This window comes from Mchenga conophoros, linkage group LG7 (assembly GCF_057382185.1).
Source record: "Mchenga conophoros isolate Kocher_MC1m ecotype Shallow Benthic linkage group LG7, M_conophoros_male_GT1.1, whole genome shotgun sequence".
In the NCBI taxonomy this organism is placed as follows: Eukaryota; Metazoa; Chordata; class Actinopteri; order Cichliformes; family Cichlidae; genus Mchenga; species Mchenga conophoros.
The window spans coordinates 65,609,433-65,632,034 of record NC_140532.1 but is presented as its reverse complement, the minus strand read 5'-3'; the positions used below and the strand labels follow the sequence as shown (position 1 = coordinate 65,632,034).

General features: G+C 38.9%; 3 protein-coding genes across 5 annotated transcripts; all 3 read left to right on the top strand.

Moving 5' to 3' along the window:
- The first annotated feature begins 135 nt into the window (after positions 1–135).
- Positions 136–6,104, top strand: LOC146571587 (troponin I, fast skeletal muscle-like). Its single transcript, XM_085280838.1, has 7 exons — positions 136–2,789; positions 4,539–4,571; positions 4,703–4,742; positions 4,869–4,997; positions 5,083–5,172; positions 5,287–5,460; positions 5,543–6,104. Exons 1-7 carry the CDS (start codon positions 2,650–2,652, stop codon positions 5,618–5,620), a joined length of 684 nt encoding a protein of 227 aa, XP_085136964.1. The 5' UTR covers positions 136–2,649; the 3' UTR covers positions 5,621–6,104.
- Positions 6,105–7,967: 1,863 nt separating this feature from the next.
- LOC146571586 (troponin I, fast skeletal muscle-like) lies at positions 7,968–14,209 on the top strand. 3 transcript variants are annotated; one of them, XM_085280849.1, is made up of 7 exons: positions 7,968–8,050; positions 9,215–9,247; positions 10,161–10,200; positions 10,285–10,413; positions 10,864–10,953; positions 11,593–11,766; positions 12,637–14,209. In XM_085280849.1, exons 2-7 carry the CDS (start codon positions 9,240–9,242, stop codon positions 12,709–12,711), a joined length of 516 nt encoding a protein of 171 aa, XP_085136975.1. In that variant the 5' UTR covers positions 7,968–8,050; positions 9,215–9,239; the 3' UTR covers positions 12,712–14,209. The 3 variants fall into 3 exon arrangements, with proteins under 3 accessions (XP_085136975.1, XP_085136976.1, XP_085136974.1); XM_085280850.1 differs by lacking the exon at positions 7,968–8,050 and adding an exon at positions 8,580–9,121; XM_085280848.1 differs by lacking the exon at positions 7,968–8,050 and having other exon boundaries at positions 8,584–9,247.
- Positions 14,210–14,340: 131 nt separating this feature from the next.
- On the top strand, positions 14,341–18,174 carry LOC146571585 (troponin I, fast skeletal muscle-like). The gene is made up of 7 exons (XM_085280844.1): positions 14,341–14,442; positions 15,413–15,445; positions 15,627–15,663; positions 15,768–15,896; positions 16,503–16,592; positions 16,680–16,853; positions 17,810–18,174. The coding sequence occupies exons 2-7, from the start codon at positions 15,438–15,440 to the stop codon at positions 17,885–17,887; spliced, it is 516 nt and encodes a 171-aa protein (XP_085136970.1). The 5' UTR covers positions 14,341–14,442; positions 15,413–15,437; the 3' UTR covers positions 17,888–18,174.
- The last annotated feature ends 4,428 nt before the right edge of the window (positions 18,175–22,602 follow it).

Here is a 22,602-nt window from a genome sequence, read left to right as displayed (position 1 = left end):
CGTTGGATGTTTTGTCTTTGACTCAGTGATGCACAACACTGCAAACTGAGTGCACAGCGCACTGTTTTCAAACTTTACAGTGCTGAGCTCGTCTTTCTATGTTTTTGTCCATGATTAAAGCAAATGTTGATTTGGAACAGAAACCACAGTACATTTTTTTCTGCAATGACGACATGCTGAAGTGAAGTTGTACATAAAAAAGCGTAAAAATTGAAAACAAAAACTTGCAGCTGATTGTTAACGAGTTCTGTTTGAAGGTGCTCTTTGTAGTGCTGTGCATGTCAGTGAGGGACAAGACACAATATCCATGTTTTTCCTACGGCATCATTAGTGTAGCAGTGATGTCGACTTGCAATTGGAAAAGCCATTTATCACTATATAGAAGGGGTTATAGTGTGTTCAGGGAGCTGTGAAAAGTGAATGTAATCTTTTCCTTTTTAATTCACACTTCACAGTATTTAGAAAATACAGGCCCCTCCCCCTTATAGACTGTATATAAAGCTGGACAGTGAATCTACGCTGGGTGGATTAGGGCCCTTCTATGTTCAAAGGAGTAACCTAGAATCCCACACTTTGCAATACTGAATTGATTTTATCAGACCACAGTTGCATTGTTAAAAACAGAATGCTACAGTTTCTGATGTACAAAAGCAAAAATGTCTGTGTTAGCAGGAAAGCTAACATTTACCAGAAGCAAGACAACTCCAGGATTGAGAAGCAGTTTCTCAATGAATCAGATAAACTGACCTGACAGTTGTCTCCTGATGTTGGGTAGATTCCCATTAAGCCAGACAGCCTTCAGTAGGTAAATGTGATATACTTCCAGTTAACCAAACTTTAAACTGAAGAAGGCTTGTGACAATATAATGATTTTATATTTTTATGGCAAGAAAGTACATCTTTATTGCCATAAGAAATGACAGGCAGTGCTATCTGTGGTCTAGTAAGACTGATGCATCTTTGCAAAGTTTGGTTATTTGATAAGAAAACTTTTATTTTTGTAAAGTTTTTTTTTCTTTTAACAGAGACATTTTTCCTTAAATCAGATCCTTTCTTCTCAGAATTACAATGTTGGGCCTAATACACTATCACCACTATCTCACACTGTGTAGAACTGTGGTCTAACCACGACAGTCTGGCTATGTTGGAAACTTGCTCTACACTTATCATTTATTAGATAAAACCTCTGCGTGACCATTCTTAGTTACAGTCTACAAAAACTGACAAAATGACAACATAACAAGAATGAACAAGAAATGAGTTCTGGAATTGAAAAATTAAAATTCATAATTTTTGTTATACATCTGAACATTACACTATAGAACTGCATACATACTGCATATACATACTGCATTTACAATACAGCTTCCCTTTTGTATATATATAGCAGAATGTAGTTGTATGTGGTCATGTGAAAGATCTCTACACTTTTTAAAAATACTTGTTCATGTAGAGTGTTTATTCTTAATTATTACTATATATATATCTATATATAGATATATATATAGATATTGAGATTTTTCTCAGATCTCTAGTAACATGATGAAGAACAGATAATACACACCTCTGACCACACGGGGTCAGCAGAGGATTTCCTGCACTGGACTTCTTTAACGTTTTCTATCTGCAGTCCTCTGCAAACGCCATCAACTCATGAAAATGTATCCAGTCAAAATGTTTCAAAAGTAAAATTAGGATTTTCAGTCTATCAAAGCAGATCTGGGAGGACTGATCCATGACTTCTGAAACTCTTGAGTTTGGCTTTGATTTTTGATGATGATGCTAACTGACTGAACAGGATGGGTAACGTCCTGCTGTTTTTTAAGACGTTTTTTGTTTTTGTTTTTGTTTTTAATAAAAATTTTGGATTTTTGTGTTGATTACAAAACCACATTCAAATGGACATTTTCAGGTGAGTCACAGTTTTTATCATATTTGTCTTTCTTTGCCTTATATGTGAAAATGTTCACTGTTTCTATTTATTGCCGTTTTTAAAATTTCTATCTCTTTTTTCTTTTCAGTTGCTGCCAATGTAACGTGAGTATTTTAACAATGTCTGCATCCAGAAGTTCATACCACAGCAGCAGATACTGTGGATCACGGAAGTTCTGATTGTATTTTAAAGCATGTTTCTGCACAAATCTCTGAATTATTAAGGCAACGCACTCCTAATAACAAAGGGTGTATGTGCAGTTTAAGTGCATTCTTTCGTTTTGTAGATAATTGCAAAAAACCTCCAGAATCTCTGATCTATCCAACATTTACATCACAAGAAACTGCTTAAACACAGTGAAGGTTGAAGACAGACTCTATTTCAAATATTTAATGCTTTAATCTGATGCCCAAAATAAATGTTTTTTTTCTCTTTGCATCCCCTCGGTTTTGATTTCTTGACGTTGTCACAGCTGGTTTTGCTGATTTATGAATGCCCTAAACTAGAAATTATCCCAAACTTTAAGTCATATTAAGTATGATTTAAGTCTCATCATTTCCTTATCTCCCTGTGCATAGTGCCTCATGTCCAGCTGTCAGCCTGACCTGTCCCAAGGAGGACTGCTGACCGCCTTGGATTGACTATTTATGAGGTGACTGGTCAAAGGATGAAGGCATTTCAGGAGCTGATTGGCCTGGTCGGTCTCAGGGCTTCTCATGGCCATAAAAAAGTTGAAACCAAACCCCCGTCCAAGCCCATATATACCCCACAGAGTTAGCTTTTTAATCAGTGACTCCCTCACTGCGTCCCAGCCCTTCAGCCAGTCTCTGCCGGCCTCCTCATCATCACTTTGTAGGTGAGAAACTCTTTTACTTAATGCTTAAAGTGAAGCTGATCCTCACAGGAAATACAATTTAGTGAGTCTGGTGCAGATTAATCTCAACAGGTTAAAAAACCTTCAATATATAAATCTTGAATGAATGTATTCAATAAGAAAATTATTATGTACAGAATTACTGAATTTTTCAATCATAACTGAGTAAAGTTTTCATATTTTTTGGATGTTTCCTGTTTATATATTATGGTTTTACCATCTTGCTCCCTTACATTATGTGCATAAAACTATAAAATCTACATAAAACTACTGTAAGATTAAAAAAACAAACTAGATTTCCATATTTATAAATAAACAAGAAACTGATTTATTGTTTCAAAAATGAGTTTTCCAAACTGGTTAAATGACATTTCGATCTCGTTTTCACACTGAACATCACAATTAAGCTCCTTCTTATTTTTTTAAATGATTAACATGGTATTAAAACTCGTGATTAATGCACATATAGTTTTATTCAACTGCATTAGAATCTGTAAATAAATCGACTCAAACAGTTATCAGCCTGCAGGGTCAAAGAACTGAAAAATCAGATGGTTCCAGCACATCCACCTGAGCTCTCCTGAAAGGCAAAAGGAAAGAGAAAATGTCGCTGCACCGAGATAATGAGCGATTGTCTCTGCCAGTAAAATAATTAGTAAAATGTGAAAGTGAATGAACTACACGTGTAAAAGCCTGCAGCAGTCTGATTCAGGTGTTGTCCTAAAGTTAATCAGCTGGGATCAAATGACAGAAAATATAAATTAAATCATTTTTTTAACAGTTTGATAATTTTCACATCTCAATGTCGTCCCCTTGGATTGCATTACTCTCCGACATGTGATGGTTGACCTTTGACACTGAGCCAGGATTAGCAGTGGCCCAGCTGGCACAAGATTCACCCTGAAGTTTCTATTCTTAAATGACCAAAAATGCACAAACCTCCTGTGGAGGCTGTCGGGGGAAGTTTCCAGAGGGAGACATCAAAAAAAGAGCAGAACAAAACTGAACTTTAAGAGTATTTGTGATGTACTTATTGATTTTAACACATATTTCTACACCAAGTTGCATTTTAATAGCAAATCTAAATTTATAAAAGCGTGGCTTGTATGTCATTATCCAGATAACAGAGTCCTGTGAAAAAACATCCCACGATTCAGCCTGTAAAACCATCTTTGGTAACTGACAGGCACCCAAACCTCAGCTCACTCTCTGGGCAGTTTACTTTTTTGGGAATAGTGTTGTTTTTCGTTCACATTCATTTTGTTCTCTTTATTCTTTTTAAATCTACTTTATGGAGTTTGTAGTGCAGTAAAAATAAAGACGAGATGTGTGTGCAAAGATGAGGTCAGAGGTGACGTGATATTTGGATTCAAACTATAATTGGAATAGATTTCGAATTCCCATATTTCCTTATATTCCTAATGCTGTCAGTACAAACAAAGGCAGCAGGAAACGTAGTTTTAAACAGCTCTATATTGGATTATTATCACGTTGATCTTCAGATCAGTATATTGACCTTGAAGAAGAGTTTAGAGGTCATATGTGGTGTGACATTTAAGATTTTTATATATTATGGTACACACCACACGTTTCAGTTGCCCATGGTTAACACATGACCTCTTTGGTGGAGGTAATAAATTAATTGAATTTACTGAATGTAATCTTTTGTTACTTACATTGTCTCAAATCTTTGCTTTCATTTTCTTCTTCATTTTTTCGGATTATTACCAGAGTCAGAAACCTGAAGGAAGCCACAATGTCTGAGTGAGTATGTTTATTCTGTGTAAAACACTTTGAAAGAGCCAATCAGGATATCACATTCATCATTTTGTGAAGAGTTTACATCAGAATACTCGAATGTTGTTTTAAATATGTCGCGTCTTTATGAATTAAAGGGGAAAGAAGATGACGTCAAGCCGCAGGCATCATCTCAAGGTGAGACTCTGTTAAGATTATCAGCGCTGCATCTACGTGGCCCCAAAAGTAAATGAAGCAGCATCAAGAACAACAGTACAACACACAGCAGTAATAATGTGGAATCTCTTTGTCGTCCTCTTTCAGAGTTTAATGCTGCAAATCGCTGCCAACTTGCTCGAGCAGGAAGCTGCTGAAATCATCGTCACCAAAGAAGCTTACCTTGCAGAGAACTGTGCCGCCCTCGACCTGAGCAGAGACCAGGCAGCTCTGATGGTAAGAACGTCAACCTCACTCTTACATGATGGGCTGTTTATATGACAACAACTGCATCTGTTTTTTTTCTTTTAATTCTCGACAGGACTTCTGCAAAAAGCTGCATCAGGCCATTGATAAGATTGATGAGGAGAGATACGACACCCAGGTCAAAGTGGAAAAGGCCGACAAAGAGGTGGAGGATTGTGTGCATCTGTCCTCCTTTTAGCAGATTGTGTGCTGTAGTATACTGCGTGGGTCTGTGTTTATCTGCTCTGTTCAGCCTTTGAGCTTCTCCTTTTGACTTCAGATCACTGAACTGAAGATGAAGGTCATCGAGCTGGCCGGAGTGAAGAAACCAGCCTTGAAGAAAGTGCGTATGAGTGCCGACGCCATGCTTAAAGCTCTTCTGGGCTCCAAACACACGGTAAACATGGACCTCAGGGCCAACCTGAAGCAGGTCAAGAAGGAGGTGAAGGAGGAGGTGAGTGTTTGCAGGCTGATTGTTTAAGAGAGCTAAAAACAGTTAACTGTTGCTGATGGTGGGCTGTGTTTGTGTCCTGCAGTCTGCTGAGGTGGTGGGCGACTGGCGCAAGAACATTGAGGACAAGGCTGACAGGAAGAAGATGTTTGAGACCTCTTAAAGACTTTCTCATCCAACTTTTGTTTTGCTCATTCTGGGATGTTACAGCTCTTCTTCACTGTTGCCTCTGATGTGCAATTAAATGTTCTTTTTGGAATAAGGCAATGCTGTGAAGCTGCACTTTTTTCAAGGCGGTCTTTTTTTATTTTAACGGCTAATTTAAGTTGGGCTAATTTATACGGGCTGTTGTATATTCACTTACTCCTGAGTTCAATCAGGTTCAATCAGAAATCTAAAGCAGGAGAAGCTTCTTTCCAGGTGTAAGATGACTTTAACATAACTTACATTTCCAAATAGGCAGTTAGAAACTGAGATGTGTTGTGCTGATGTTGAACCACCAGATGTCAGTAGAGAGCCCTTTCGTCCTTTATTTGCTGGCTCCGTTTTCTTCTTTTACATCTTCTCTTTTTAGTTTGAGTCCTAGAAGACTCAGCTATCTGACTCAAGACTCAACTTTTTTTTCGTCATACCTGGAAGTTATTGATCAATTGTTTGTAATCAAATCATATTTGATCACCAATAAAGCTGCAGCCACACAGAGTTCTACAAATGGTGAGTGCTGTTACTCTTTTGACCTTCATCACTCTTTGTTTAATCACTGCATTCAATTTGTCTTCATTCCTTACAATATTCACAGTTAAATAACTCGTATAAATTAAGTAGGGATTTCTCAACATAGTTTATCGGGTATGTTTAGATGTTTAGATATCTTTCCATTTGTGAATGTCATGGCTGAGAGGGGAACAGCTAACAACGGTTGTGTTAAACATCAGAAATTGATTTTTTCTAAACTTTCAAGTGTTTCTCTTTTGATTTAAAGTTCTAAGGAAGAATGCAGTCAATCAGACTGTTTTCAGCTTCTATTAACAATAAATCAACAATAATAACAATAAGTCATCGTTAATGCATTCAGTGATAGAAACAGAACATAAAGAGCAGAAACAAAACGATGATTGGTCAAGTTACATTCCCTGTCTTACTTTCACTTTCCTGATTCCCTCTCATAGGCAGCGACCTGGTGTGATGAATTTCAAACTTAATGTGCATTTTAAAAAAACCCTCAAATACTAATATTTGGATAGTCAAAACAAAATCGAACATTTAGTACATTCGTATTGAAATATTAGTGCTTATTAATGTGCTTATTATAGGTAGTAGCACAGTGTAGTACATCAGTATTATACTGGTGTTGCATCTATATGTGGTAAACATAAATATCAAACCATCAAACATTATTTCACTGTTAGGATAATAATATGGCTTATATAATTCTTTTTTTTATTTGTAATGTAATCCACCAAAAACTGAAGGAAGGAAATTTTCTTTCGATTTCCGTCTGTAAGCAAAGAGGAAAAAGCCAAAATGATGCCAAATTAGTTGTTTTGCTTCATTTATACATTTTAACTTACATTTACACGTTAATTTGTTTCATTTAAATATTAGATTTTTATTTATGACTTTTTAAAAATTTTACAAAATATATGTCCAAATTTCAAAATGACCATCAGCATTATGGCTTCAAGCACATAAAACTCATCAGTATTAAACTGTCTTCTTAAGTCAGACTTTGTTTGATGCCATTTTGTCAGATTTAGTTTTGTTGTAGTTTTTCTGTTTTTGATTGCTCTGTATTTGGCACACTGACTCTACCAAGGGTGTGGAACAAAATCCACGGCCCCCTTTGCTCAAAGAGCTGATTTTAAGTTGTACTGGCTGTCAGTTTTTATGGTTTGATTTTGTGTTTAGCCTCTTAACGTTCACCACGTCACTGGTGGCCCATCGAGGGTGATGGTTCTTTTTGTTGCAACAATCCCACAGTTTATAGGGACATTTGCTGAAATTACAGGATGTTACCTTTGACATACAGTTGTACTTTCATTTCGGCATTAACATTTTAAAAAGGGGTGAATTTAATTCACCCTCCCTCTCCCCCTCACCCCTACACTTAACCCTTAACCTTAACCCTGGACAGGACATCAGTGATGTCATGTGCGTGAAGAGTAACTTGGTGCTGAAGCCTCATTTTAACGACAGCTGAACTTGATTGTGTCTAACAGCTTCAAATGCTGTTCTCAGAGCTCAGTGGGAATCAGTGAGATTGAATTACGTCAGCCACTCCGTTTGACTGTTGTGTGACAATTGCTTCGTCCCTCCGCTGGCCTCTGCGGGTGGGAACCTGATAGCGTCTGTCCAGCCTCCCGTCCAGCCTCTCATCCAGGGAGGCGACTTCCTCCAGTAGAAATTTATGAGGTTCCTCGTGGTATTTCTGGAGCCTGATGACCCACTGGTCTGAAGTAGCTCTGCTACCATAAAAAGGGCTGGCTTTCCTGCTGAGCCAGCACTTTATAGCCTATATACTCTGTTTAATCTTTACTGTTTGAGACTTAGCTGTGTCTCCCTCCCTGTTCTTCTTCCTCGTCTTGCTTAGTAGGTGAGAATTTCTCCTATAGCTTCACTCACTGTCAGGGAACAATACAGGGAGGGCTGCTCAAGAGGTGGGGGGTCCGGGCATTCTGGAGAGGCTTTTTAAGCACGAAGGACTAATTTTTTTGTTTTTAAAGATGTTGCTGCAGCTGTGACCTCTGACCTCTGATGTTGTGTTTAGAGAGAGAGAGAAGGAGCAGTTAGCTGGAGCTGACACTTACGATGGCTATTCAGACAGCGGACGATACTGGACATGCAGACGGGTTAAATGTGGATTTTGGTGTTGCAGAGCTTTTATTGATGTTTGCTTTGCAGCTTGCACGCTGTTGACGAAACTGTCAAGATTTGAGGCTTGAAGCAATGTTCGAAGATGCGTTTGTTTTACCACTTTAGCTTAAATCTGCACACAGAGTTGGTTGGAGTTTTTGGATATTATAGACCTGCCATTCCTCAAATCATTTAGAGATCACATCAAATCCAGATAGATCATATAGATCATACCATCATGAAAAAAATTGAGAAAATGGTTTTATTTAGAGGTGAAGAAGAGTCGTTTCCTGCACGTTCTGCTGACCAAGTTTAAGGAATGTGTGTTTTTCTATAATCAGTCCTAAATGATTTGAGTCTTTCTATGCATCTTTGAGCTAAATTAGTGACTCTTAGCTCACAGGACTCAGTTTGTGTCTTTTAGGTTGGGCTGTGAAAGTGAGGATTTGTATTTTGATGATGGATGCAGACTTTATTTTTAAAAAAGCCTCATTCTCCAGATGGTGACCTGGGCACACACTTTGGTGCCTGGCATGGCTGCAGGATGTTGAAATCTGTTAGCTGCTCTCACCGTGCACTCGCTGCCACACTCGGTTCATCTGCCGGTGACATTTAGTGCTCAGATCGTTGGCTCGCTCCAACAACTTAAATTCCAGGCAGAAATGTCTTCAGAGGGGACAACTGTCGAGCGCTCCTGGGTGCCTGACCCCTCCTGTCCAAAATTAGCTGGTTTGTGGCAGTGTGATTTTCCATGATAGTAAAGCGCATCGTGTTTCTCGCTGGAGGTCAAAGGGCACCCAATCAATAACAGGTGTGTCCAGCTGAGCTGTGAGTCAGGCAGAGTCAAGGTTCTGTTACTTTTCACTCCTCGCATTTGACTAACGAGTGTTTTCTGTCTCTGCAGGGTGTGAAGATCACAAACAGCCAAAATGACTGAGTGAGTACAATTTTACTTTTTTCATTTTCTCCTTATTTGCTTGCCTTCCACCTTTTTTCCAAGCCTTCTTCTGTGTTTTTCCTCCTTCTCCTTCCTCTTCTTCTTTACCTCCTTTTGTCTCTCCCCCATCTTCTTCTTCTTTTCTTACTCCTGCTTCTGGTTCACCTTCTTTAAGATGATTGCACATGAAGCACTTATCAGTGGGAGTGAGAGGTGCTGACAGGTGGATTTGTATTGTCAGGTTTGCTGTGTGGCAGACGGGTTTAGGACCAAAACACAGAACTCCACAGACAAAATGTAAACTCCAAAAGCAGCTTTATTGCAGAACCTCAGAAATTAGCCACGAAACACACGAGGCACACAGCTTAAGGGAGAACATGACAAAAGGGAAGGGACGACTGAGACAATAAATACACACAGAGGATAACGAGGGAACAAGCCAACTGAACATGACACACACAGGACAAGGGACTATCAAAATAAAACAGGAACTACCTAACAGTGAGACCTGGACAAAGACATATGAGCTTGACACAGAAACACAAGCGAAGCGGAAAAAACGAGGGACAAATAAACCAGTCTGAAACCAAGAAATGCTGCAGTACCACCAGAACATGTGAAACCAGAACACAAACAGCTCTAAGACAAACTCTAGGTCAGCTGCTCGCACTTGGAACTGAAACCAGCACCGAATAATGTGACAAAGATGATCACAATTAAAAGCTAAAGAAAACTCAAAACAAACCCCCAACCCTGGGTCAGCGATCCATGACATCTATAGCTTCGCGCAGAAGCAGATTTTGTAGACATAGAAAGGTGTTGCGTAAAATAAGGAACTGAATTACCAAAATGCAGAAAAATTACAGTCGGTCATTTCAGCTCTGAAGGTAATTTTCTAATCTCTGTCTCACAGGGGAAAGAAAATGACGTCCAGCCGCAGGCATCATCTGAAGGTGAGGCTTAAACCTTTTGTTTTCTAAAACCTTTGAATTTTTGGAGGCTCTCTCTTCACTTTGCATGTTTTCGTCTTCCTGCAGAGTTTGATGCTGCACATCGCCGCCAACTGGCTCGAGCAGGAGAAGACAGACATCGCAGCAGCGAAGGAGGCCTACTTGGCTGAGAACTGCCCACCTTCTGACCTCAGCGGAGACCTGGCTGCCCTTACGGTTAGAACGAAACTGTGTCATATGCTTACACTTTCTTATGACCACAAGAAAACATCGGGGCGTTTTCCTCATTGTAGTGGAGCAGGTTGCAAAAAGTTGAGTTTAGGACATCAGAGGAAGGTGAAACATTTGTGTTATGAGCTGGTTAAATCTTACATTCCATTACATGTCCGTGATTAAAAAGCTATGAATATTTTCTAAGCAGTTATGTGACCTTATTTTACATTTAGCTGAAATTCATAATTTTCAAAATAAAAGTATTTTAATGCAATGTACTGATGCCAACCATTTATTTCTTACAAATTCATGTTTTAGCTAGAAACCACATCTATGAGGTAAAAGAGAAATAAACATGAAATATATATAAAATAGAGGAATTCAGATAAATACCTCCAAAGTGAACATCCATGCTGACTGCTAATGAAAAGCGTTTGTTCTGCACTTTAAAAGGACGCCTGCAAGAAGCTCCACGCCGCCATTGACAAGATCGACGAGTCGAGATACGACACCGAGATCAAAGTGCAGAAAGCCGACAAAGAGGTGAGAGTTTGAGCGAGATTATGGAAAACTCACTTTACTTTTAGATGTTTTTAATCTTAATGTCATCGTGTGTGCATGCTTTATTTCCAGATCTAGTTCCTTTGATCGTTCTCGACTGGGTAGGTGTAGATTTCAGTGCTAAATATCAGAATCAGAGGCTCTAACACTACTGAGTGACGACTGTGTCGACAGTCAGCAGGTCTTTTTTAATCAAAAAGTATGAATTGGAACTATTATAATGCATGTTGATGCATGGATAAGTATGAAAGAGCTGGAAGGAAAAAGGAGGCGTAGGTTTGATATGAGGGCATTTTTGATTTTCATAAAAGTCTGAAACTCAGTTAACTGTGTGCTGCTGGAACATGTTTCATGTGTTTAAAATGGTTTTTATATTCCTAGCTGCTAAATCAGTTCAGGACTGTAGGGGGCAGACGTCTGTCCCAGTTTTCATAGGTGATAGTTACAACCAGGACAGGTTGGCAGGCCATCACAGAGAGACACACAACCATTCACACTCACGTGAACGGTTCACAGCAGCTTAGAAACCTGGATGTCTTTGGAGTGTGGGAGGAAGCCGGAGTACCTGCGGATCTGACTGGCTGCTTTTCCAGCTTTTAACGAACGATTCTCGACCTCCAGATTGAGGATCTGAAGCTGAAGGTGATTGAGCTGGCCGGTGTGAAGAAGCCTGCCCTGAAGAAAGTGCGCATGTCTGCAGACGCCATGCTGCAGGCTCTGCTGGGCTCCAAACACAATGTGACCATGGACCTGAGGGCCAACCTGAAGCAGGTCAAGAAGGAGGTGAAAGAGGAGGTGAGACACGAGGCTTTCACAGCAAGGAAATCGGCTTGTTTCATCATCACTGTGTCCTACTGCAACAACTTCAGGATTCAGTTTAACTCACTGGACCGAATTCATCGAAAGAAACAGAGCGTAGCCACGTGTTAGGAACTAATCTGAGGTGAACGCTGATTCAGCAGGTTTGCAGAGCTTCTCTCCGTCATTATCACGCGTCACGTTTGGCCCAGCAGCTCGATACAGTGGATCTCGAGTGATCTCATTATTTGAATAAAATAATTTAATTATTCTCTAAATTTAAATGATTTCTCTCTCTTCTCTAAAACTGTAAATCAGATTTCTGCTACACAAAATGAAATAAATAAATAAAACGACAGTTTTACAATGCACATAAAAAATGATCATCAGCAGTGAAGTTAGGCATGACATGCGAACCGTTATAGAGAGGAAAATTAAAACATAGAGGCCTAAACATTCAAATATTGTACAAGTTAGTGTTTCTCTTAAACTACATTTATTTATTTTCATTTTTATTTGTTGCACATGTTTTCATCTATGCACAGCTATCATTTGGGAGAAGACTGCATTGAGTCAGGCAAGCCTCAGGCACAAGTGTAAATGGTTATGGCTCTGTTATTATAGTTTTGGATTTTCTAATTAGTTTTATTTATTTATTTTGTTTGTTTTTTAATTTTATTTTGAAGTCAGTTTAGTTTCATTTAGTTTCCAGATCAGTTTAGTTTTTATTGTTTGAACATATTTTGCTTTTTTTCAGTTACTTCAACCAAGGAGGTTAAACGTTATAGGTTCAAGCATAAAATATAAAAAATATAAAATGTTTGGTCTCAGTTTGAGGTGTTGACGAGTTCTCCTCATTCTTTCCAGCCTGCAGACGTTGGCGACTGGCGTAAAAACATCGAGGACAAGGCCGACAGGAAGAAGATGTTCGAGAGCTCCTAAAAGCCGCCTGGATCGGCGGAGATGGTGGAGGTCGGCGGGGGCGTTTAAGACTGAGGTCTGAGTGACTGAAGGTGTCTCTGGGTCTCGTCTGGACCCTCAGGGACAAAAGTTCAGACAGTTTCTTGATGATTTTTTGGCTGTTTTTTGTCACGCTGTCACCCCTGCGCGTCAGAGAGACTGAACCAAAACAAAGTGAATTTAACTTCGTCTGCAGTTGAAACATCTGGCAGAGAAACGTCAGTTCAAAATGTACAGCTTTTCATGGAATCGTTAGCAATAAAAGTTTTGAAATAAGGATTAATTTGTTGCTACTTGTATCCACTTAGTAACAGTTTAATGCCCTTCAAATTGATTCCTTAACATTTTCACACTGACACCTTAAAGAAATTAGATTTTTGACAAATTTATTAGAAAAAAAACATTTAGAGGACCTGAGCTCGTTCTGAAAGAGGAAAACTCATTTTCAGCTGAGAGAAGAGATTCTCCGACATGACTTTTCCAGTCTGCAGCATAAAAACTATAAAACTGATAGTTAAGAGAGGAAACAATGAAACCTATATAAATGATACTTCTTTTAAAAAAGTAATTACATTTCTAAATGCACAATAACATTTACAAAAGTTCAAGCAGTTTTTGCTGTTGAACCCAAAACATCATGTTTTCAGAGAGCAAGCAAAAAAAAATCCTTTTTAGATATTTTCCACACAAAGAAGCAACGATTCAACCATCTCGTCTTTCTAGTTTTCAAACAGTTTCTACATGTAAAGAAAAAACATCTGATTCCAAACAGTTTAAACTTTAGACTATTGAGATTATTAAAGTAAGTTCATCTTACCCTGTTGCAAGTAAAAAAATCATGTTGCAGAAATGTTCACATGTTGGAAGCATTTCCATGTTTTTATTTTTAAACTATGTTAGCGTAGCTTTGTGTAATTTGTGGCTCAAAATAATCCTTCTTTAAATTAAGCTGGGCTTGGTGTAGCCCCTCATTTTAGGAACTTTCTTCTGAGTGGCTGTGAATCTCAAACAAAAGCTTTGATCAGCAGGTGGGCGGTGCTTATTTGGTCAAAGGGAGAACTTTGTGATGACCCTGTTAGGGCTAGCCAAGCTTAATGACATCATTCGGAGCCAATAATAGACACTTGTTTTGTAAACCCGGGTGTTTAGAGGAATCTGCAGCCTAAACTTTAAAACACATACACTGTCCTCGTTATTTGAAATTTTGGCCACTTTTCATAGAAAAATTCAAATTAAATAATTAAACAAAAGACATAAAACAGTAAAGAAGGAAACACATAATAATTTAACGTTGGGTTTTACAGGAAAGCTGAAGATTTCCATTTGTTGTGATGCTGCAGGGCTTAAAATGCTCCTTTTGAGTTAAAGATCAAAACATATATTAAATCTGTCCGAAGCCTTCTGAAGACATAAAACGTGTTCTGTTCATTCTCCTTTAAGTTTATTCCATATACACAAACACAGCATGGAGGCATGAAGGGTTCTCACAGGGAGGGCGTTTTGCAGAGCAGGGCTGGGCCGGGTGTATTTCAGGAGCTCGCAGGCCTATTGGTCTGCCTGGGAATCCATTTCCATAAAGAGGATCTGGGCAATTTGCTGAGGCATCGCAAACCACCATATATACCTATTCCATTTTTCACTGTCTGTGGCTTTGGCAGTGTCTCCTTTTCTTCCACCAAGTGTGTCCTGTCCTCTTCTTCCTCCTCTCAATAGGTGAGAAATCTTCCTTACTTTATCTTTTTTCTTTTTCTAATATCTCCAGCATCTTTGAGCTTCTCTGAGAGCAGCATCTTCTATTTTATCAGATAGAATAAAAAGATGCTGCATGCAGCCACGTCTCAAAACGACTGTGTTTTGAAAAGACATGATTTAAAGCAGGATTACAGCTCTGACTGTTCCTCACTCAATCCAAGTGGCTTCTTTACATTTGTTGGTGACATTTGACCTTTTTCTGTCAAACCTAAATTTATATGACGTGTTCAGCTGCTCTGCCTCAGTCTTGTCAAAGACCTGATTTCAGCTGTTTTGCCTCAAATTGTTCATTGACTTTTTGGATGTGCGTACAACAGAAATATGAGCTGATCAGAAGGCCTGGAATTACAAAAATCTGATTCTGGTTTGGTAAATATTTTCTGGTTCCCTGAAAATGTTTATGTATAAAGTTAAAAACTGAACAACACTTGAATCATTAATTAATCTTATATATGTATATATACCCTGCCTAAACAAACAAACAAAAAAAGATGTCTAACCTAATCTTCTAATCAAAAAGTGACATTAATTGGTCATGAAGACATGCTATCAGAGTGCCTCAGAGACACTATGGATAGTTACTAAAGGTTAGCTACTGTCAGCTAGTTCATGATGTCATGTTAGTTAATGATATTCCACTGGAGATTTTTTCAAATTAATCCTTCACTCGATCACGTGTAAACCGCAGAGACGTGACACACGATCCCGGCCAGCCCAGTTTAGTTCAGTTGACGTCGCTGCTCTTCAGCTGTGGCCTCAGATCGCGTTACGGCACAAATATTCCCGTCTATCCATCTCCATCACAGCAGCAGAACATGCTGATCTCAGAGAACCTCACACTGATTATCTGAACATCTCTGGTGTTCAGCAGGGCTCAGAAAGACCTCAACGTTTCCTCCAGTCACTCAGTTTTATGTTTGTCTTACTGCAGGTTGTGAACCCGAAAAACCGCCAAGATGTCTGAGTAAGTGCGAAGAACATCCTGTCTGATTGATGCACACTATACCTCATTTATATATGCACCGAAATCTGCCTCCTTTTAAAGATGCTCCCTTTAAATGTTTAATATCTGGATCCAAAAAAGATGTGAATTAGAAAAATGTAACCTTTACAACTATTAATGATCACAACTTCCTCTCAAACAGGAAAAAGATGACTTCCAGCCGCAGGCATCATCTCAAGGTAAATAAGGATTATGAAAAAAAATTGAGTTCTTCTGCTGCTGAGTATGTTTGAGTGCAGACCATTAAACACGAGACTGGTTGATGATGATTTCTGTCCTGCAGAGCTTGATCCTGCAGATTGCTGTGAACTGGATCGAGCAGGAGAAAAAGGACACCGAGGCGGCCAAACAGGCCTACATGGCCGAGCACTGTTCTCCTCCAGACATGAGCGGAGACCAGGCCGCCCTGATGGTGAGAGAGACATCAGGGTTTATCCGAGAAAAAAGAAAGAATAAAAAAGAATAAAATGTTTCTTTTAGTAGTTCAGGAAACAATCAGCTACTATAATAGCCTATTCATTTAATTAATTAATTTATGCTGTTTATTACTGTATTTATTTCATTATGTTGTTGTTTTGAGTAGAAACATGACTGTTATTATTATTTTGGCATTTAAGTGCCACCATAATGCAGCATGGAAACTGGACACTTAAAGGATGCTAATGAAATGAGAAGCTAGCCTGAACTGTAATTCATCATAAACATAAATTACCTGAAAGTGTTAAGTGAAGCACCGAGTGACCTGCTAATATTAGCACTCCTCTGCCAGAGGAATGTACATCCTTTAGCACCTAGCTGCTTTGATCGGCATGGCTAGCAACGCGGTAACTTGCATGTCTCTTCCCGTCTTGTGTACTTTTAGAAGCAAAAGTAGTTTAAAACTTTATATGAGCTTGAAACAAATGATTTACTCACTGGTTTTGTTACTTTAACAGCACGTTTGATATAAAAAGGGAAGGCCGTATAACTCTAAAGCTGTGGGAAGATCATCTTCTGGGGTTTCTTTATGCATCAACAGGAACTCTGCAAGAAGCTTCACGCCGCCATCGACAAGATCGATGAAGAGCGGTACGATGCCGAAGCCAAGGTGCAAAAGGCTGACAAAGAGGTAATCTTCCTCTGGGAGCATAACAGGATTAGAGTGGCCTCTAAAAAGTAAAGAAGGGTAAATATAACACTTTCTTTCTGTGCATAGATTGAAGACCTGAAGATCAAAGTTGTGGACCTGATAGGAGTGAAGAAGCCTGCCCTGAAGAAAGTGCGTATGTCTGCTGACACCATGCTGCAGGCTCTGCTGGGCTCCAAACACAAGGTGACCATGGACCTGAGGGCCAACCTGAAGCAGGTCAAGAAAGAGGTCAAGGAGGAGGTGAGTTCACAGACAGAGGGTGGTTTTGTCAGGATAAATCGACATGTTTGCACTTTTAGTTCCAGCAGTGATGGATTTTTATTCTTTCTTTACATTACTGAGTTTACTGATGTGGTGCCAGTAAACCTGTTTTAATATCTATGAAGCAGCTTATCATCAATGTGATGACCTTACACTATCAGAATATTATATATAATGTTCTCCAAAGTTTTGGCATTCATGACAAAATAATTCTGACGTGCACAAAAAAATAGTTGGTGACTTGGACGTTAAAGCGTCACGCGGTTAGACGATACACCGTGGCCTTTGAATTCCAGGCTGAGATTATATTGCAGATTTCAAACATAATCAATTTTTACACAGCCAAAAATAATATGCACACCCAGGGAAACTTGGTGGCAATCTGGAAGAGAACATTTTTGGACTTCTGATCAGAAACTAGCACTGGAGCCTTGTATCCCACACATTTGCTCACAGATGAAATTAAAAAGCATTTTTTTCTTAATTTCTCTTAAATCTGTAATTAACAACTGAATCATATTTGGTCCACAAGTTTTTGGAGGACGTTTTGGAGACTTCTGCATCTTTTGTGTGTTTTTTTTCCTGAAAAACTTGAATAAATCTCACAGTTTGTGATGCAAAGTAAAACTCATTCAGGAAATTAATTTTTTTTTTTTTTTTTAATTATTAGGAGTAGCATAATAAAGACTGCTTTTTCAAAAAAACTTAATTCCTGTCAATTATTTCATCAGTCAGTCTTTACAGTATTACAGAATTTTTCTACTTCTAGAAACATAAAGTCACATGTAAGGCATGTAAGGGCTGGTTTTCCATGTGTCAGCTGTCAAAGTGCAGAAATCAGCTGATTAAGTTCAATCACCTCTCTTTTTAATAAAACTAAGATGTCTAAATTCCCGGTTTGTTTGGACTAACTCGCTGCTTCCTGTCCTCTGCAGCCTACAGAAGCGGTGGGTGACTGGCGTAAGAACATTGAGGACAAAGCTGACAGGAAGAAGATGTTCGAGGCCTCCTAAATGTTTCGCTGCTCTGCTTTGTTTTTCTGTTTACATGAACTCCATGTGTCCTATTTGTGCTGGTGGAAGAGCGCGTTTGCTTTATGTCACACAGGTCTGAAGAGCAGGTTAGCAAATCTGAGAGGCGGGGAGTTGAATTTACCTGAGGGTTGTTATTTTGCACTTTGTCGTAGTCTGGAGGGAGGGGAAGGTTCACACACCAACACCAAGTCTTCAACTCCACACAGTCGGGGAAACAATCGCACACAATGTTCATTATACACAATAAAATCACGTGTCAGAGACAATCATGCTGTTTTTGTCTTTTTTTTGCCCAACTTTCATCATCATCATATTTACAGGATCACTGTAGAGGCTGAAGTTTAAATCTTTGTCTGAATCTGTTTTAAAGCTTTTACCATGATGCCAGGAAGAAACTCTGATTCCCACCTTTATGTCTTATCTTTGTTATCCAACCTAAATGTCCTCAAATTAAAATGAATTCTTAAAACAAGCCTACTCTATACATGATCAAATAAATCTTGGTTCAAATGGTAACTAATCTGCACAATCTGATTTTTACCAAAGATTTGAGCTTTTTCTTCATAAATCTATGAAGTTTTAATTGCTATGAGGTTGTATTTTATTGTTTTTATGAAATAAGTTGTGGAATAATTCAGATTCCGTACAGTCAGAATAGGACACCTAAGTTTGGTTTTTAGATTTCTCACCAGTGCTGCTAAATGCAACCGTTGCTCTCTGTTGTGTAATTTATGAACCATTAATGCATCTATCATATTTTCATGGTGCACTGTAATTGTATGAGCACAGTTTTTTATTTAAAAAAATAATAATGGGAAGAGGTTTTGGTTTATATTAGCTGCAGTTTATTTGTTGAGTGTTTAGATTTCCAGCATCAGGTCCATCAGTACCAGCAATTTGTTTTCTGTCTTTGTCCTTGAACGTTTTGAACTTCTTCAGACATTTGTTGGATCGTTTTGAATCACCTCATTTTCTGATGTGATTCAAATCTTTTGTGAAGCTAAATTGAGGAGAAATGTTACATTTAAATAACCATAAGGGTCAAACAGTGAAAGAAAAACAGCATCAAAGATCTAGATTTCTGCATTCAGCACCAAGGCTTATAAGACAAAAGTGTGAAATATGGATTTCTAGAGCAGACCTTCTTGACAGCATTAAACACTAGCAGCACTATCTCAACCAACTGCATGAGTCTGGAATTATTTCCATTTAACAGCTGAGCCTTGTCAGTATGTAAGTGGTGGAGTTCCTTTCTTCCTCAGTGTTATTAGAGAGCAGCTGTTGTCCCAAGGAAGACCCCCATCCACCAACCTGCAAATTATGGCAACAACTGTTCCTCTAGCAACAGTCCATCTTTGTTTCATCACACAAAGGCCCAGCAGTCCATCTCTGAAGCAACCAATAAATTAAACCAGTGAGTTAATTTATTGACATTGTATCTGTTTTTTTCAGTATTTCTAATGTTTTTATGACCTGGAAACATAAACTGCTTTATGGGTTGCAGGGATGTAGAAGGGATGTAGCCGCCACAATGATCAGACAATATTGAGACAAGAAGGCATGTTGTGTAGATAGCTTTTTATAATATGACATTATTTGATATTAAATGTGTAACTACTGAGAAGTGAAATGTACATCCTGGAGAAACTGAGCCATTCTCTGTAGAGTCTTTTAATGCAGCTGAACAGACAACAGCACCCACTAGCTACTTGGAACAATCCTTAATAATGCTGAAATTTAACTGTAACACATTTAAAAAAGTGTTTTGCATAAACATTTACACTGTCAATCAAAGCAGCCAAAACTCTAATTTAAAGTCTTGCTGACATTACTCAGGGAGAGGTTCTTTATTTCATTTTACTTATTTATTTATTGTAAAACGGTCAATGTTTTTATTTCTGCTGTAAAGTTATAACCTGGGAGTTTAAATGCACTGGCTCGCTTTTGGAGTCTGCCTCAAGTGGACATTAGAAGAATTGCAGTTTTTGGCCACTCAAATTTTCATCCAGCATTTGCTGCAATTAAGTAAGAGCAATTTGATGGGTGTTTTTAGGTGTACCAGCACAAAATACCTTGTTTGTCATGTTTTTATGTGACGGTAAAGTTTGATAATGATCAGTACTGTTTTGAGTGTATTTAAAAAATATTAATAGAACTCTTCTTATTAAACACAAAGTCATCTCAAATTGTCTGATCATTCAGGTTTCCTCTCTAACTTTATAGGATATTTTAAAGTGCCTTGACATGACTGTTGTTGCATTAAAAAAAAATTCATAAAAAATGAGTGAAGTAAATTTAAATAAGGGTAAATTTGATTAAAAATAAGAGTCATGCACAGCCATCAATCAGTTAAACACTCCATTGAGACTTTAACGATTTATCTCACTGGTTGCAAACACGCCCCACCCTCCCTCAGATGCCCTCACACTCCTTGTATGGTGCTCTGAGCTCTGCCTCCAGCCTGCCGGGGCCCTCGAGGCTTTGGTTTCTTCAGGGGCTAACTTTATCCCCTGAGACTCATGGGGAATGTGAAGGAGATGCCTACGAGTTATATTTGAATCATCTGACTTCAATAAGACTCCTTAAAGAAAAAAAAAAGAAAAGAAAATTGCAGCGTCTTCCCTCCATCACCAGCCTGTAGGGCTGCGACTGACACCTGCTTTTAAATTTAGTTTGAGTGCTTTCAAGCAGCTGCTTTTCCTGATGACATCTGTCTGCCGCTATGTATCTGTGACTGTATTGTGGAACGCACATGGATAGGGAATTTAAAAAAAAAACTATAAACATAAATGCAGCTCCTCATGACACCGTTTGAAGCTGTAAAACAAAGTACAACAGTGGCGCTCGGTGAGGTGTTGCTCCTGCCTCGTCCTGTTTTCACCCACATTTCAGCTTCCCAGCACCCTCGTTTCTCTGAAGCCCTGCAGTTACTTGGATTTACTTCCGTTCTCCATCTGTCCACCAGGTGTCCTCTAACTACACCATCCTGTGTCTTGTGGGCTACAGGGACAGTGAGGCGACATGTTATCTCATGGCTTCAAGATTAGCGACGATGAAAACGGAAGTTTCAGTTCATCTTTCTTTTCTTTAACCCGTAGACATGTGGGGTCAAATGACCCCACAGGTTGTTCTTCTTCAACATCTTTAAAATGAAAAGTTGTAATATATTCATATTCCAGGTATTCCTCATAAAATATGTTTGTAACATGAGGCCATTTGCATTTTTATTTATTTTTTCGTTAATTAAAAAAAATGCAGTTTTTGTATCACTACCCCACTCTTCCACAAGTGGGTCAGAAATGACCCCAAGCAGTTCCTATGGGATCTTCTATGAAACTTTAATTCTTAGCAACTCTGACTGTCCCACTTACACTTCTGATGGATCAGGAATTCGTTTTTACACAGTAACATACATGATTTATAGTTTTCTGTGCATTTCAAACACTGTCCTTTCTGATGTTTATTTTTAATATCTAAAGTAATATGGCTGCCATGAGGCCAGCTAGGATCCCTGTGGACCTTGCCCTACAAATGATCCAGGACGGATGGGATGAAGAGTCCATCGGAGGCATTGACTGACATCTCAGATATAGAGGACCCAGACTTTTGCAATGCAATAAATGGTACACATCCAGAGGATGGAACAGCCCCCCCCTTGCAACAATCAGAAACCCCCCAAAAGTCTGAAGTCTCTGAGGAGCAGCAAATCCATGCTGTTCCTGCCCACAGCTGAAAAAAAGCTCAAATCTGAGGTGCTGCTGTAGATGGAGGTTCGTGGTCAAAAGAGGGCGTGTTTGCACCGCTTTTTACTTTGAGTGGAAGCTCAACAGTGCGAGGGCTCTGCAGCCGTTTAGATCAGACAGACTTTAAATGTTGACTCAATGCAAACGGCCTTTTTTCATGTGAGAGAAAAACTGTGCCTGCATTATGTGCGTATGTCTTTCTTTGTTCTGTTCTGCTATTTGCTTTTGTTCATGGGGGGGAAATAACTTAGTTGAGTGTTCCCGGTTTGTTTTATTTTTACAGCACTTCAGAAAGAATAGATGTTCATTTAACCCCATTTTATTCATCAGATACTTTGTAGTTACTTTACAGACTCAAAGGGACCCAAAGGTTAGAGAAATTAGATTGCTGGTTCATAAGTGCCAGAAACTGCAGTTTTTCTAATGTCCACTTGAGGCAGACTCCAAAAGCGAGCCAGTCCACATAAACTCCCCAAAAAAGTATGTGCCATAAAAAATCTGGGTGGGAAATCAGAAAAGTGACGACTGATTGAAAAGGTTAAGAAGTCTCAGACTGAGCTGCTCGAAATTGCTTTTTAATGAGTGTGTGGATCTATGAAGAGAGCTGAGTAAGGTGTAGCCACCCAGCATGACCAACCTGCTCCCAGTCTGTCACATCAAATACGGGTGTTTTGTCAGATGCTGTTGATGTCTGAGATATATACAAAGGATGCGCCTCACTGTTGGTGCTGTGACACACTAGGTGTAGAAATACTGAGTGCACAATGAGGCAGGACAGCAGAATACAGACCTGTTTTTCAGGAGACTCTGATTTGTCTTCTTTGGTTTTACTTAAGTATGAAGTGATTCAGATAGGTTTCAGAAAAAAACTTTGATAAGGTTCATTATCAGTACTTTGTGAGTACCAATTTGGAGATGTGGAGGTTCAGAAGGAAAAAGAGGTTCACCACC

Bases quoted from the DNA above. Each gene is read 5' to 3' on its own strand.
- LOC146571587 (XM_085280838.1), top strand. From the start codon at position 2,650: ATGGCCATAAAAAAGTTGAAACCAAACCCCCGTCCAAGCCCATATATA. The intron at 4,743-4,868 runs GTGAGACTCTGT...GTCCTCTTTCAG, and splicing joins GCCGCAGGCATCATCTCAAG to AGTTTAATGCTGCAAATCGC. The intron at 5,173-5,286 runs GTGGAGGATTGT...TTTTGACTTCAG, and splicing joins TGGAAAAGGCCGACAAAGAG to ATCACTGAACTGAAGATGAA.
- LOC146571586 (XM_085280849.1), top strand. The intron at 10,414-10,863 runs GTTAGAACGAAA...GCACTTTAAAAG, and splicing joins GAGACCTGGCTGCCCTTACG to GACGCCTGCAAGAAGCTCCA. The intron at 11,767-12,636 runs GTGAGACACGAG...CATTCTTTCCAG, and splicing joins AGAAGGAGGTGAAAGAGGAG to CCTGCAGACGTTGGCGACTG.
- LOC146571585 (XM_085280844.1), top strand. The intron at 15,897-16,502 runs GTGAGAGAGACA...ATGCATCAACAG, and splicing joins GAGACCAGGCCGCCCTGATG to GAACTCTGCAAGAAGCTTCA. The intron at 16,593-16,679 runs GTAATCTTCCTC...TTCTGTGCATAG, and splicing joins TGCAAAAGGCTGACAAAGAG to ATTGAAGACCTGAAGATCAA.